The following is a 16,585-nucleotide window of genomic DNA, read 5'->3' on the forward strand; positions in this document are numbered from 1 at the left end:
GCTCACGCCTGTAATCCCAGCACTTTGGGAGGCCGAGGCGGGCGGATCACGAGGTCAGGAGTTCGAGACCATCCTGGCTAACACCGTGAAACCCCATCTCTACTAAAAATACAAAAAATTAGCCGGGCGTGGTGGCGGGTGCCTATAGTCCCAGCTACTCAGGAGGCTGAGGCAGGAGAATGGCGTGAACCCGGGAGGCGGAGCTTGCAGTGAGCCGAGATCGCACCACTGCACTCCAGCCTGGGTGACTGAGCAAGGCTCCATCTCAAAAAAAAAAAGAAAAGAAAAAGAAACTGAGGAAAAAAACCCAGTTGTAAGCATTAAGCCAATATAGCAATGGATGAGGAAGAATGATCTTAGGCCACCATTCATGCCTGTATACAGTGATACAATAGTATCTTAGTGTGGGGGGTTGAAGCTGCTGTGGACCATTTGCTCAAGTTAGGATTGACCAAGGAGATGGGCAAGGTGAGGGACCCAGAGATAACAGCAGAGCAAGGCACAGAGAGCAGAAGCTGCTGGCTACTGAGCCAGTGCTAATAGACGTTTCTAAATGGTAACGTAGTCAATTATAAGTGACACCGAACATGTCCATTTTGTCATGGTTATGGCAGGCCCTGTGCTAGCTGTTAGGGTGACAATGATGAGGAGGACATATATGCATTTTAGAGTCAAAAGGAAGAGACAGATAATTCAACATGTGGTTACAATACAGTGTGATAAGAATTGCGATAAGGAAACAGATGGGGGACTGACAGGGATGTACAAGGACCTTCTGAAATAGATGTAAGGGTTCAAGACTCCCCAAAGAGAGAGGAAGGAAGAGTGAACTGAACAGAAGGAACAATACGTGTAACGGCCGGGAGAACTGGAACTCACTGGAACACAGAGCACTAGGTGGGGAAAGATAAAAGGGGTTGCAGAGGGAGTCAGGGACCACATCATAAAGGCTGTTGACTGCAGAGATGGAAAGCTCTTAAAGCTACCTCAGGGCATTCACACTTACTGTTCCCCCATCCTGGAACATTCTTTCCTAGTAGCCACAGGGTCCACTCCCTCACTTCCTTCCGATCTCTTGCTTAAATGTCACCTGCTCAAAGAGATTGTCCCTGATCACCCTCCATAAACAGCTGTCCCATCACTCTCCATCTCTCCAACCTGCTCTATCTTCACAGCACTTATTCCCACATGTTTCTTCCACTAGACCGTAACTACTAGAAAGTAACTAGAAAGGTGTTTTGGCTTTTTGTTTTTGTTTCTGTTTTAGACACGGTCTCATTCTGTCGCCCACAGCCCACTGCAGCTTCCAACTCCTGGGCTCAAGGATCTTCCTGCCAGAGTCTCCAGAGTAGCTAGGACTACAGGGGTGTGTCACCACGCCTGGCTAATTTTTTCTTTTTTCTTTTTTTTTTTTTTTTGAGACAGAGTCTTGCTCTGTCGCCAGGCTGGAGTGCAGTGGTGTGATCTTGGCTCATTGCAACCTCCGCCTCCCAGGGTCAAGCGATTCTCCTGCCTCAGCCTCCCGAGTAGCTAGGATTACAGGCGCACGCCACCATGCCCGGCTAATTTTTGTATTTCTAGTAGAGACGGGGTTTCACCATGTTGGCCAGGATGGTCTCGATCTCTTGACCTCATGATCTGCCCACCTCGGCCTCCCAAAGTGCTGGAATTACAGGCGTGAGCCACCACGCCTGGCCGTTTTTCAATTTTTTTTTGTAGAGAGGTATCTTGCTATGTTGGCCAGGCTGGGACTAGAATGTTTTTGTTTGCTCTTTTAGCCCTAGCACACAGTACCTGGTACATAGTAGGTCCTCAATAAATATTTATTGAATGAAGGGACAGAAATAAACATTCGATGTTTAGGAGGTAGGACCAACAGTTATTTGGTAAAAGACTAGAGTGCTGTGGCTCACGCCTGTAATCCCAGCACTTTGTGAGGCCAAGGCAGGTGTATCACTTAAGCCTAGGAGTTCAAGACCAGCCCTAGCAACACAGCGAGACTTCGTCTCTACAAAATATTTAAAAAGAAAAATTAGCCAGGCATGGTGGCAAACGCCTGTAGTCCCAGCTACTCAGGAGGCTGATGTGGGAGGATCACTTGAGCCCAGAAGTTCAAGGCTGCAGTGAGCCATGGCTGAGAGCGAGACCCTGTCTCAAAACAAACAAACAAAAAGAAATTGGGATGTGGGCAGTGAAGGAGAGGGAAGAGTCGTGGGTCCTATGAGGCTGCCGGTTTGGACAACTGGGTAGCTGATGGTCCCATACCCTGACATAGCACCAGCGTATTGAGCTCACTATTGTCTGAGATAAGGCATTGCACTCAAGGAGTGCAAGGTTTAGGAGGTCCTGGGAGGGGGAAGGGCTGCCTGTCCAACACTCTGGCCATATGGAATATGCCTGAATTCTGCCATTTCTTAGCTTTAGGGCCCTGGATACAATCATCCCTTGATACCCACAAGGGGTTGCTTCCTGGACCCTCTCAGATACCAAAATCCGTGGATGCTCAAGTCCCTTATAGCCTGCCATATCCGCAAGATATCCATGGATATGGAGGGCCAGCTGTAATTACTTAACCTCTTTGAATCTGTTTCCTCATCTGTAAATTGGGAGGTCATAATTCCTGCCTCATGGAATTGTTGCATTCTAGGGTGCCTAGCACAATAGAGTGCCTGTGCTGGGTACTTAGTAGGCATTCTAAAGATGGTAGTTAGTATCATTGTTATTACACTTGGAAGATCTCTGACTGTTAAAAAGTTGTTTCTTTTTTTTTTTTTTTTTTTTGCCCCCCAGGGAATAGACCTGTTTATGAGCCTCCAAAAAAAAAAAAAAAAAAAAAAAGAAACAAAGCAAAGTAAACAAAACCTTGAAAAACAGTGTTTAAACTCAGGGATATCTTTGGGGTCACAGGGCCTGTAATTTCTTTTATTATTATTATTATTATTGTTGTTATTTGTTTTACTTTAAGTTCTGGGATACATGTGCTGAACGTGCAGGTTTGTTACATAGGTATACATGTGCCGTGGCGGTTTGCTGCGCCTGTCAACCTGTCATCTAGATTTTAAGCCCCACATGCATTAGGTATTTGTCCTAATGCTCTCCCTCCCTTTGCCCCCCACCCCTCAATAGGCCCCGGTGTGTGATGTTCCCCTCCCTGTGTCCGTGTGTTCTCATTGTTCAACTCCCATTTATGAGTGAGAACATGTGGTGTTTGGTTTTCTGTTCCTGTGTTAGTTTGCTGAGGATGATGGTTTCCAGCTTCATCCATGTCCCTGCAAAGGACATGAACTCATTCTTTTTTATGGCTGCATAGTATTCCATGGTGTACATGTGCCACATTTTCTTTATCCAGTCTATCATCGATGGGCATTTGGGTTGGTTCCAAGTCTTTGCTACTGTGAATAGTGCTGCAATAAACATACATGTGTATGTGTCTTTATAGTAGAATGATAAAAAGTTGTTTCTTATAATGAGTCAAGATCTCTGTCCTATAATCTCTCATTGTGGTCTTAGTCTTGCCCTCTGTACCAACCAGAATGTCCTCCTTTATGCTCCCGTTCTCCTTAATACAGTCTCCCTTCTCCAACCTAAACACCCCTCATCTGTCCTCCCAGGACATGGTTCCCGGTCCCCTTACTCTCTCGGCCACGCTCCCTTAGTCAAGCTCCAGTTTGTCACAGTCCCTCTGCATATAAAGCCTCTAGAACTGGACTTGAAACTCCCATGCATGTTGAGACCAATGCCTGTTTCCTGTTGCTCACCTCATCACCCTAGATTATGACCTCAGTTGCCCCAACTCTTTCATGGGGATCTTTTATTCTTTCTTCCTCCTTCTAGCCCCTGCTTCCAAATTTGATATCTTCCTGCCTGGTCCTTTTTTGTAGACTTTACCTCTGGCCTTTCTGATAATACCTCCTCGCCCCTTCATTTCTGATCAAACACCTAATCCTGATCATTTTCCTCACTCCTTCTCCAGGCCCGTATGGTCCTGGTTCAGGCTCCCACTCAGCTGTGATGCTCCCGAATGCCCCCTGGAGACCCCACTGTTTTAACTGACCCACCTTTTCCATCCTTCCCCACGGTCATCTCTGTTTCCAGAAGCACTTATCGGCACTGCCAGAGATCTGCCTCTTGCCACCCCCATTGCCACTTCTAACCTCACCACCGCCTCTGCTGTCTGCCACTGTCTTCCCTCTTCTGTCCACATTTTGTTCTCCTTGGTATTCTCTGCTCTCTCTTTTCACTGCCACCACTCCGGGACTTCTCAGCTTTGGCTTCTCAGGAACCCAAATCCTGCCTTCTGGCCGGCAGACCAATCACATCGTATTGTCTATGATCTCTATGTCTTTGGCTCAGTCCAGCTATTTTGGTCTCTGCTTGCATTCTGAGATTTTTCTCACTTTCCTCTGGGTTTACACCTCTTTCCGCACTTAAAGGGTGACAGACATCTTAAGAATTGGCTAACTGAGCTGTAAAGGTTAGACTTCTGACATGGCTGATGATTGATTAATGGATCTAGGTGTAAAGAGATGAAAGCAAGGTCATTCTGTCTAAAAGTGAATGGGACTTTTTTCCTTTAGTGGATTTTATCTCTTTTTTTTTTCAAATGGAACAATGGAACCTATTACCTCATCAAGCAAGGAAGTCAAACCACAATAGCTTGAATTTCAGCAAGTGTTTTTTGAAACCTCTAATAGATACCAGGAATTGTGCTTGGTGCTTTCATGTGTATTACTAAATCTTCCCAAGATGAAATCCCTTCCTTGATATCCAGGCAGTGCCTCCTAGATCAACCGTTCACTCATTCATGAACTCAGTGATTATTTCTTGTGTTAGACACTGTGCTAAATACTATAACAGATACCAAAATAAATATGACACCATCTCTGTTCTCCAGGAATTCAATCTAGTGGGAAAAACAGACATATCCACAGCTGGGTATGATACATTGTGGTAGTTGTGTGTACAAAGTACTGCGGGAGTAAAGAGAGCAACCACTAGCTCTGACAGGGAGAGCTAAGGAAGGTTTAACAAAGGAGGTGACATTTGAGCTAGACCTTGAAGGATGAGTAGGAGTTTGCTAATGTGCTTAAAGAGAATGGGCTTTGGAGGCAGCAGAAAGAACCTGGAACTGTGAACGGCAGAGAGTGCTTTGGACTTGCTATGACTGGAATGTAGTACCCTTGCTCTAGCCTCAGGAGTTCTGCCCAGGGAAGGCAGAGGATTGTCTGGGTCACAGAGAAAGTGAGTGGCAGAGACAGGATTAAGCAGCATGAATTAGAATTGTCTGACCCCTGATCCATCTTCCTTAGCCTCTAATACACACACACACGCACACACACACACACAATGCCAGTCCAACCTCATGTCCTGTTCCCTGGTTTAGATGCTGTCATTTGACTGCCCCCACCTCATTTCCCCTCCTAGGAATGTGCTCGTGGGCTCTGAGGATTGTACCCAGAGAACCTGGTTGGGGAAAACAGAACCTAGATAATATTAGAGAATACACTAATACTGGCCTAGCCCCACCATGTGTCTGATCCATCCCAGTGTTTAGTTCTGGCCCAGACATTTGCCTATGACCTGAGTCCACAGATCCTGACTCCTGATGTGGCCGGGATAGACTCTGTGATGTTCGTAATGGATCCGGATGGGCTGTGAGATGCTCCTTGCTTGAGTATCCCAGAAAAGGAGCTGCATAAACCAGGTTGCCAGCTTTTCACTGAGAAGGAGCTACTTTTAAGTCCCCAGAGCACTGGAATGCTGGAGCAGGCTTATGTAGAAGACCCCCTGTTCCTCACCTCCTACCATAAGCAGGAATGAGGATTTTTAAATTCCATGCTAGCTTCAAGGTGGATGCTCAAAAAATACTCCACTGGCTGACTGGCTTGTCAGCAGTTATCTGTTCAGAGGTCCCTAGCTACTTCCCAAATGCTGTAATTCATCTTAGTCAAATTTTTAGAGAACCAATAGAGTCTGTTGGCAGATAGGGAGGCACTGGATATAGCTTAGGTTTGTACCACACCTCTTTTGGGGATGTCTTGAGGCAGCTTACAGATTAAAACATAATGTCTTGTGGCTCTACGCCTGTAATCCCAGCACTTAGGGAGGCCAAGGTGGGTGGATCACCTGAGCTCAGGAGTCCAAGACCAGCCTGGCCAAAATGGGGAAACCCTGTCGCTATTAAAAATACAAAAATTACCTGGGCATGGTGGCACATGCCTGTAATCCCAGCTACTTGGGAGGCTGAGACAGGAGAATCGCTTGAACCTGGGAGGCAGAGGTTGCAGTGAGCCGAGATAGTACCACTGCACTCCAGTCTGGGCAACCGAGTGAGACTCCATCTCAAAAAAAATAAATAAATAAAATTAAATTTTTTAAAAAACCATAATGTCTTTATGTAAGTCTTTGAAGGATGAAACATAAAATTTGGGGGTTGAAGGATGAAAAAAGTAATTGTTACTTCCAAACATCCCCATGCTCAACACATAAGCTATAAATTTGGCTGAAATGTTCCTGGGAGAAAGACAAAAAGGGAAATGCATTGGGTTATCCAGTGTTCCTTTTCTTATACCTTAAAGTATGCAGAATCTCCTATAGGGAAAGTACTTTCCTCAAGCTAAAGTCTAATAGAAAGTAATTGTGTTTGGTCCTAAGAAAGTTGAGTGAGAAGGTGAAGAGTATGTAATTCCATTTAGCCGTCATTTCTCCGCATCCACTCAGCACCAGGCGCTATGCAGTGTCCCCAGCCTTCTGGGAGATGCTGTCATATCCATAAGTCACCCAAGAGAAAGTAGACTTGACTGCAAAAGATGAACTGCCCTCCATAGGACCCACAAGAACTGGCTCTTGGTCCCAGGAGCACATGGGAGGGCAGGATGGCTAGATTTCAAAAAGCAAGAGTCAAATGGCCAGGCACAGTGGCTCACGCCTGTAATCCCAGCACTTTGGGAGGCCAAGGCAGGCAGATCACTTGAGGTCAGGAGTTCAAGACCAGCCTGGCCAACATGGTGAAACCCCATCTCTAATAAAAATACAAAAATTAGCCAGACAGTAGTGGCATGTGCCTGTAATCCCAGCTACTTGGGAGGCTGAGGCAGGAGAATCACTTGAACCGGGGGACGGAGTTTGCAGTGAGCCGAGATCATGCCACTGCACTCCAGCCTGGGTAAGAGAGCAAGACTCTGTCTCAAAAAAAGAAAAAAAAAATCCGCTCAGAATGTGCCATGCTCTCCCACATTTCCAGGCAATTGCACACGCTGTATACTTCAAGGCTTAGCTTAAATCTCATCTCTACCTGGAAGCTGTCCTTGAGTTCCCCTTTCTCTGTGGTGCTCCCCTCCCCACCACAGATAAGACACCCCTCTTTTGTTCTCCCATAGAACTCTGTGCACACCTGCTTTTTAGCATTGTATTTTTACTGTGGGTTTACTTGTCAGTCTCTGAGTTCCCTATTCATCTTTATTTTTTCAGAGCCTCACACGGTGCCTAGCCTGTAGTAAGTGCTCAGTTAATGCTTGTCAAATGCACATAATGAGCAGCTACCGTGTCCAGCACTGTCCTGGGCACTGGATGATTAAGCTACGGCCCCTTCCCTTGAGGAGGTTAAAGTCCCAGCACTTTGGGAGGAGAAGGAAGAGGAGGAGAAGGAGGAGGAGGAGGAAACTGATATGTAAAGTAATGATTCCAGCGCAATCTTATAATATCTATAATAGGGGATTTGGGGAGCATAGAAAGGAAGAAAATAACTTAGCCTGACACGTCAGGAAAGTCTTCCAGAGGTAGTAATTTATGGGCTGAACCTTAACTTATGAAAATTTTTTTGCCAAACTGAGAAAAATATTAGGCAGAGGGAAGAACATGTATTAATACAAAGGCAGGAAAGAGAATCAATATTTAGGGAACTGCAAGTATTGATATTCTGTGCCATCATTTGGAATGGAAAGTATGTTTCAGATCCAATTGTGAGAGACAGAAAGTTGTTACTTTGTTGTATATGTTTCAAGGCTTTATTATTCTGACAATTTTGTTTGTATCATCAGATGGATTTTATCACAAGGCAGTAAAGATGTTATAGTCACCTTTGGTGAAGCAAATAATAACTTATTTATAGTTTCTGATCGGCTGCCTTATGAAAAACTGTTTCATTTGACTTATAATAAAAGACACATCCATAATTAGCCTGTTCATATAGACACATGAAACAAAAGCTATAGCTAGGAGGGGAATAATGCCATTTCCCCAGGCTCTTTTCCCTTCATTGGCTTATTTGGCATTCAGGATAATCCTCTGAGGATGGGAAACGGGCTTATCTAGATTCGAGCCCAGCATGTAGCTCCTGGAAGTGCTTCTGGGCTCAACAAATACACGGATGTTTTCCTCATTTCCAGCTGATGCCACACATATTTCCTGGTACTCTTGTGTTCCTGGGTCTCCATCCCCTCATGCTTTTGGGTGGGAATAATTTTTTGTTTGCTTTTTGAGACAGAGTTTCACTCTTTTTGCCCCAGCTGGCGTGTAATGGCATGATCTCGGCTCACTGCAACCTCCGCCTCCTGGGTTCAAGCGATTCTCGTGCCTCAGCCTCCCGAGTAGCGGAGATTACAGGAGCCCGCCACCCCGCCCAGCTAATTTTTGTATTTTCGTAGAGACGGGGTTTCACCAACAGTCAGGCTGGTCTCAAACTCCTGACCTCAGGGGATCCACCCACCTCGGCCTCCCAAAGTGCTGAGATTACAGGCATGGGCCACCATGCCCAGCCGGGAATAATCTTTACTTGCTATCCTTCAGAGTCATTGCTTGTTTGAGCTCCTTCACCCAAGCTTCTTTCAGATTCTCTTGCCTTTTTAATGTTTTTCTCCTCTTTCAAAAAAATCACTCCATGCATAAAACTTAGAAAACAGGAAAGCACAAAAAAGAAGTGCCTCATGATACTATAACCAAAGGATACTCAGTCAATTCTTTTTTATTAAAAAAAAAAAAGTTATGATGTCATTTCAGACTTTCAGAAACATTTTAGAGAACAGGACAATTTCTTTAAATATTTATTTATTTACTTATTTATTTTAGAGATGAGGTCTCACTCTGCCGCCCAGCCTGGAGTGCAGTGGCATGATCATGGCTCACTACAGCCTCTTACTCCCGGGCTCAAGCGATCCTCCTGCCTCAGCCTCCCAAGTAGCTAGGAACATGGGTGCACACCAGCATGCACAGCTAATGTTTAACTTTTTTGTAGAGATGGGGTCTTGATATGTGGCCCAGGCTCGTCTCAAACTCTTGGCTTCAAGCCATCCTTTCACCTCAGCCTCTCAAAGCACTGGGATTATAGGCATGAGCCACCACACTCAGCCAACAAAGAATTCTTGAATGCCCCTCACCCAAAACTATTAACATCTAACTATACTTACTTTATCTGTCTCTCTTCTGTCTCTGTCTCTCTCTTTATATATATATAGACATATATGTATATTTCTTTTTTTTTTTTTAAGACAGAGTCTTGCTCTGTCACCCAGGTTGGAGGGCAGTGGTGCAATCTTGGCTCAGTGCAGCCTCTGCCTCCCAGGTCCAACCGATTCTCCTGCCTCAGCCTCCTGAGTAGCCGGGATTACAGGCATGCGCCACCATGACTGGCCAATTTTTGTATTTTTAGTAGATATGGGGTTTCATCATGTTGGCCAAGCTGGTCTCGAACTCCTGACCTCAGGTGATCCTCCAGCCTCGGTCTCCCAAAGTGCTGGGATTTTAGGCGTAAACCACCGTGCCTGGCCATATACGTATATTTCTGAACCCATTTAAGAATAATTTGCTAGCCAATTGTTACCTGGGCCAAACAAAAAAAGAATAAGTTACAGATATTATGCACCCTTATGTCAGCCTCAATACTTCAAGTGTGTATCTCCTAAAAATCAGGAATTCTCCTACATTTTTTTTTTTTTTTTTTTTTTTGAGACAGAGTCTCGCTCTGTCGCCCAGGCTGGAGTGCAGTGGCCGGATCTCAGCTCACTGCGAGCTCCGCCTCCCGGGTTCACGCCATTCTCCTGCCTCAGCCGACCGAGTAGCTGGGACTACAGGCGCCCGCCACCATGCCTGGCTAGTTTTTTTGTATTTTTTAGTCGAGACGGGGTTTCACCATGTTAGCCAGGATGGTCTTGATCTCCTGACCTTGTGATCTGCCCATCTCGGCCTCCCAAAGTGCTGGGATTACAGGCTTGAGCCACCGCGCCTGGCTTTTGTTTTGTGTTATTTTTTTTTTGAGACGGAGTCTGGCTCTGTCGCCCAGGCTGGAGTGCAGTGGCCAGATCTCAACTCACTGCAAGCTCCGCCTCCCGGGTTTATGCCATTCTGTTGCCTCAGAGCCCCCCCCTTCACCCAGTAGCTGGGACAACAGGCGCCCGCCACCTCGCCCAGCTAGTTTTTTGTATTTTTAGTAGAGATGGGGTTTCGCCGTGTTAGCCAGGATGGTCTCGATCTCCTGACCTCGTGATCCGCCCGTCTCGGCCTCCCAAAGTTCTGGGATTACAGGCTTGAGCCACCGCGCCCGGCCTCCTACATAATTTTTATATATGCCTTTCTAGGTTTTTTTCTATGCATACATCATTTATTTATATTTAAATAAGATCATGCATTGTTTTATTTATATTTATTTATAGTGGCTTGCTTTTCTGGGGGGTAGCAATACATATTGTATATAATCTCCTGCCAACAAATATTCTACAACATGGTTCTTCGTCAGGCTTTGACAGTAGACACAGTGGGTTTCTGGGTGGCAGAACATTTTCAAAATACCTCTCTGTATCACAGAATTAACCGTGCTGTGCTTTTCCATGTCTAGTCCAATATAAGTGGAAAACACTGAATAAATGAGTAAAGAGGCAGGGCAATGGAAAGCTCTGAATTCAAATTTAGTCTTTATTCTGTGGCCAATAGAAATCCAATGAAAGGTTTCTAGCAGGAGAGGACGCCAGTAAAAGCTGCTTTCTGGAGGTTAATTTGACAGTGTCTGCAGGGTGGAGTGAAGGAAGAAGAACTCAGAGCATGAGTCCGGGAGTCACTGGGGTCAAATGATCCCTCGTTTTAAGGGCACATCTCTGCCCAGGTAGAACAGAGCCTTTCCCAGCATAATGCATCCTTTTCTTTCATGTGTCTTTCAGAACTGGTTAAAGTCCTATGGCTATCTGCTTCCCTATGATTCACGGGCATCTGCGTTGCACTCAGGGAAGGCCTTGCAGTCAGCAGTCTCCACTATGCAGCAGTTTTACGGGATCCCAGTCACCGGTGTGTTGGATCAGACAACGATCGAGTAAGATTTGCGTAGGACATTGTGCCTTTGAACTTGCTGGACTTACATTTGGGTTCACATTTTTCATGGCCTGTGTACACCCCATGCCCATCCTCCCTTCCTATCTTTTATTCCTGCAGTGCCATCCTGGGAGAGAATAATCTCAATGTGAGTGGGGGACGTGCTGGGATGGGAGTCCAGCCCTCCCATTAACTTTCCATGTGACCTTGGAGACAAGTTGCTTAACCCTTCTGGACCTCAGTTTCCTTATCAGTACAACGAGGGATTGGGTTGTAGATGGGCTCTTAAATCCCCTCTGGCTCGAATAATTTATCTGTGGGTCACCCTCTGGAGCTCCCTGCAATGTACATGTCTCATAGAATACAGAAAATGCTTGAATGATAATGAGTTGGCTCCACTTTTTCCATTTACCAAACATTTGCTGGGTGCCTGCATGTGCCTGTCATCCGGCCCTCCAGAGGCTCACCATTTAATGACAAATACAGTCATCGAGCCACACCAGTCTAGAGCTCAGAAGGAAACAATGAGTTTTGGGGAGACACTTGGGAGGTAGTAACACTTAGGAGGTAGAAAAAAGCCATGAGGATGGTCAAATCACTCAAGGAGAATGTAAAGATTCACTGGCAGGTGCTGGGGATGGCACCCCACAAAGCTAGCCAGGAAGGGGCAGCCAGAGAGGAAGAAGCCTGATGTGATGATGTGATGCACTGTCATGATGCCACATGGTGTGGGGTGGTCAGTGGGGCCAGCTGCTCCAGAGCCCTCCAACAGAAGCACGGCTGAAAGTTGTCTGCTGGGTTTAGTGACAAAGAGGTTGTTGTTAACCTCAGCAGAATGGTGGAGATGAAGTCAGATTGAAATGGGGAGAAGCGGAGGTGAGGAGAAGAGGTAGCAAGTGGAGGAAAGACATTCAAGAAGCTTGACAGGGAGGTGGGGAGAAATGGGTAGCAGCTAGAGAGGATGAAGTTTTGTTTGTTTAAGAAGGGGGAGAGTTGAACAGGCTTAAACTTGCTTAAGAAAGCTATGAGAGCTGTTTAAGAAAAGCCATTCACATCATTAAAGCATGGAAAAGAGCAGGAGTGAGTTTCCTAAGGAGGTGGGAAGGGAGGGGAGCCTGAGGCAGGTGGAAGGAGCTAGCAGGGCTGGGTGAGGATGCAGGAGAGTTGGTGGGAGGAGGAACAGGAAATGCACCCAGTTGTGGATCAAGGATCAATTTGACGTAAGTCACTCCTGGACAGAATCATCTCTCTGGGTCTCAGTGTGTTCACATGCAAAGGGGAGTGTTGGATTATGGCTCTAAATTCTAGATTCCACTTTTTTTTTTTTTTTTTTTTTGATGAAATGGAGTCTCAATCTGTCACCCAGGCTGGAGGGCAGTGGCGCAATCTCAGCTCACTGCAACCTCTGCCTCCGGGGTTCAAGCGATAATCCTGCCTCAGCCTCCCTAGTAGCTGAGATTACAGGCATGTACCACCATGCTGGCTAAATTTTTTTGTATTTTTAGTAGAGACAGGGTTTCATGTTGGCCAGGCTGCTCTCGAACTCCTGACCTCAGGTGATCCACCCGCCTCGGCCTCCCAGAATGCTAGGATTACAGGCGTAAGACACCATGCCCGGCCTAGATTCCATTATTTTAAGCATCTGAGCTTTTAAAACTTGACGAGTCTGGGGTTTTAGGATCCTAAAATCCTGTGTGAACATTTCCTATTCCTAGGATTCTCCGATTATGAGAGTGTGAACTTCTTCTCCTGTGATGATGTGATGTTATTCTGTGATATGGACTCCTTGGCCTTATGGTCTCCAGAGTGGGCTGGTTAAAGAGAGCCCAGCCACCTTTCAAAGCTGAGGTTATTTTGAGGGCTTTGCACAGGCCTCATGGCAGTGCATCCTGGGGCAGAAGCACTGGTGTCTCTGCTGTGGCACCACCTGGCCTTGGGTTTTACTCTGTTCCAAAAAGCCCCAGGCCTGTTGGATAGCGCTCAGAGAGTGGCAGGTGGATGGTGAAAGGAGGAGGCAGAGGGAACGATCCGAGGGAAAAGGATGGCATTTCCCACTTTCAGTTCTGCCCACACCTCCTTGTAGGAAGGTGGGGGTGTTGTGCTCTGGAAGCAGGGGAAGGAGGAAGCCAGTTGCACTTATTAATCCAAGACCTGAGTTGGGGAGTGTTCGGGGTAGAATTTAGAGCCCCAAGTTGCAGCTCCAGCTCTGTGACCTTGGGCAATGGCTGCCTTTCTCTGAGCCTGTTTCCTCCCCTAGGTGCCTTCCAGGTCTAACTCAGCCAGAGGTGGTTCTTGGTTCTCTTCCCAGGGACTGTTAATGAAAGGAAGCTAGATTAGCCATTTAAAGTACTATGTTTGAGTGTCTACCTTGGGAAATGTCACACATTTATTCATTCACCCATTCATTTGGTCAACAACATAGTTCCTCTAGCTCAACTTTGTGCTTAGCAGTGACAGGAAAAAATAAAAGTTCCAAGCTTTGTTAAATTGCATTAATTAATAGTTCATTTTTTTCATTCAACTAAGTTCCAGTCCTGCCTTGCTGATTTCTGTGTTTTGCAAGGTACTGGATTTATCTGTGGATTGTTTCCCTCATCTGTGAAATGGGAATAATAATTTCTGTTACCTCACAGTGTCGTTTTGAGAATCAAACTTTATTTTATTTTATATTTTGAGACAAGGTCTCACTCCCCTCACCCAGGATGGAGTGTAGTGGTGCGATCTTGGCTCACTGTAGCCTCAACTTTCCAAGCTCAGGTGATCCTCCCACCTCAGCCTCCCTAGTAGCTGGGACTACAGGCACGTACCACCTTGCCTGGCTAATTTTTTGTATCTTTAGCAGAGATAGGGTTTTGCCATGTTGCCCAGGCTGGTCATGATCTTCTAGGCTCAAGCAGTCTCCTGCCTCAGCTTCCCAAAGTGCTAGGATTATAGGTGTGAGCTACTGTGCCTGGCCAAGAATCAAACGTTTTAAAAGAATGTGCTGGGTGCAGTGGCTCACACCTGTAATCCCAGCACTCTGGGAGGCCAACGTGGGCAGATCACCTGAGGCTAGGAGTTCCAGACCAGCCTGACCAACATGGTGAAACCCCGTCTCTACTAAAAATACAAAAATTAGCCGGGCATGGTGGTGCACGCCTGTAATCCCAGCTACTACTTAGGAGGCTGAGGCAGATGAATTGCTTGAACTCGGGAGGCAGAGGTTGCAGTGAGCTAAGATTGCACCACTAGACTCCAGCCTGGGCAACAGAGTGAGATTCTGTCTCAAAAAAAAAAAAAAAAGAAAGAAAGAAAGAAAAGAAAAAAGATAAATACCTGAAACTGGGTAATTTATAAAGAAAAGAGGTTTAATTGGCTCAGGGTTCCACAGGCTTTACAGGAAGCATGGCTGGGAACGCCTCAGGAAACTTTCAATCATAGTAGAAGGCAAAGGGGAAACAAGCACGTCATCACATGCCTGGAGCAGGGGGAAGAGGGAGAAGCGGGAGGTGCTCCACACTGTTAAACAACCAGATCTCATGAGAACTCACTCGCTAGCTAACAGCAGAACAGCAAGGGGGAAGTCCGCCCGCATAGCCCAATCACCTCCCAGCAGGCCCGGCCTCCAACACTGGGGATTACAGTTCGACAGGAGATCTAGGCAGGGACACAAATCAAAACCGTATCACCTGGTAACAAACAGATATCAGGATTTACGTAATTTCAGGCACTGAGCTACCTTTTGGGGACACAATAATGAATAGGACATAGTTCCTGTCCTCAATTTACCATTTATTAGAGGAAATAGACCAATAAATTTTAAATCACAACACAATATAATAAGTGCTGCAGATAATTATGTTCCACATCCCACAGTTGTTTAGCCACCTCTTTTTTTTTTTTTTTCTGTAACGGCATTTCACTCTTCTTGCCCAGGCTGGAGCACAATGGCACAATCTTAGCTCACTGCAACCTCCGCCTCCCGGGTTCAAGCAATTCCCCTGCCTCAGCCTCCCGAGTAGCTGGGATTACAGCCATCTGCCACTACGCCCAGCTAATTTTTTTGTATTTTTAGTAGAGACAGGGTTTCACCTTGTTAGCTAGACTGGTCTGAAACTCCTGACCTCAGATGAGCCACCTGCCTCCGCCTCCCAGAGTGCTGGGATTACAGGTGTGAGCCACCACACCCAGCCTGTTTATTCACTTCTTGAACAAGTCTAGTGAAAGAGAATTTGCTGTCTTCATGCTATGCCATTCTACCGTTGGATAGTTGTGATTCATTCACTCAGTCAGTCAGTCAACAATAATTATTGAACCCCTTCTGTGTCAGGCACTGTGCCAGCCCTGGGGATACAGGCAAGGCTCCTGTCCTTATGGAGCTTAGAACCTGAGGAAAGAGACAAAGAACAAACAAGAAAGCAAATGCATAATCTAAGTTCACGAGTGATAAATCCTGTGAAGAAACATTAAGCAGGATAAGGAGATAGCAGTGGGTTGGGGCCAGGGAAACTATTTTAGATAGAGAGGACGAGGAAGTCCTCTGTGAAGGGATACTATTTGAGCAGAGACCTTAATGAAGTAAGGGAACAAACCACATGCAGAAGAAGAGTGTTGCAAGTAGAGGGAAGAGCAATGCAAAGACCCTGCCATAGGAATAGGCTTAGCATGCTCAAGGAAAAGCAAGAAGGTCGCCATGACTGGAGCTTAGGATATAAGGGGAGAAGGATGACGATGTTCTTGGACAGGTATGCAGGGGCTGGGTCATGTGGGGCTTTGTGGGTCAGGATGAAGAGTTTGACTTTTATTTTTAGTTTGACTTTTTTTTTTTTTTTTTTTTGAGACGGAGTCTCTCTCTGTCACCCAGGCTGGAGTGCAGTGGCACAATCTTGGCTGCAACCTCCACCTCTCAGGTTCAAGCGATTCTTCTGCCTCAGCCTCCTGAGTAGCTGGGATTACAGGTGTAAGCAATGCAGCTGTCTAATTTTTTTTTTTTAATTTTTAGTAGAGACAGGGTTTCACCGTGTTGGCCAGGCTGGTCTCGAACTCCTGACCTCAGGTAATCCACCCGCCTCGGCCTCCCAAAGTGCTGGGATTACAGGCGTGAGCCACTGCGCCCTGCTGAAGAGTTTGAATTTTATTCTAGGTGTTCGGGGAAGTCGTTGGAGGCTTTTAACCAGGGCAGGCTGTGATCCGATGGCATTTACAGAGCATTTTCATATGTACTTTCTCCTTGAAGATGCACCTCCACCTAAGAACAACAATAACTAGAGTTCTCATGTTGCAGAGGAGGAAACTGAGGTTCATATTGGTT

At 46.1% G+C, this 16,585-nt stretch overlaps 1 protein-coding gene across 4 annotated transcripts in view; it reads left to right on the top strand.

Annotated features, from left to right (window-relative positions):
- Positions 1-16,585, top strand: part of MMP24 (matrix metallopeptidase 24) — a 52,599-nt gene that overhangs the window by 11,684 nt on the left and 24,330 nt on the right. For all 4 annotated transcript variants that reach the window (XM_045362814.3, XM_074005147.1, XM_074005146.1 and 1 more), the window contains exon 2: positions 11,148-11,296. In XM_045362814.3, the coding sequence (XP_045218749.2) occupies positions 11,148-11,296 (149 nt within the window). The remainder of the gene's footprint in view (positions 1-11,147; positions 11,297-16,585) is intronic.

Source organism: Macaca fascicularis, chromosome 10, assembly GCF_037993035.2.
Source record: "Macaca fascicularis isolate 582-1 chromosome 10, T2T-MFA8v1.1".
In the NCBI taxonomy this organism is placed as follows: Eukaryota; Metazoa; Chordata; class Mammalia; order Primates; family Cercopithecidae; genus Macaca; species Macaca fascicularis.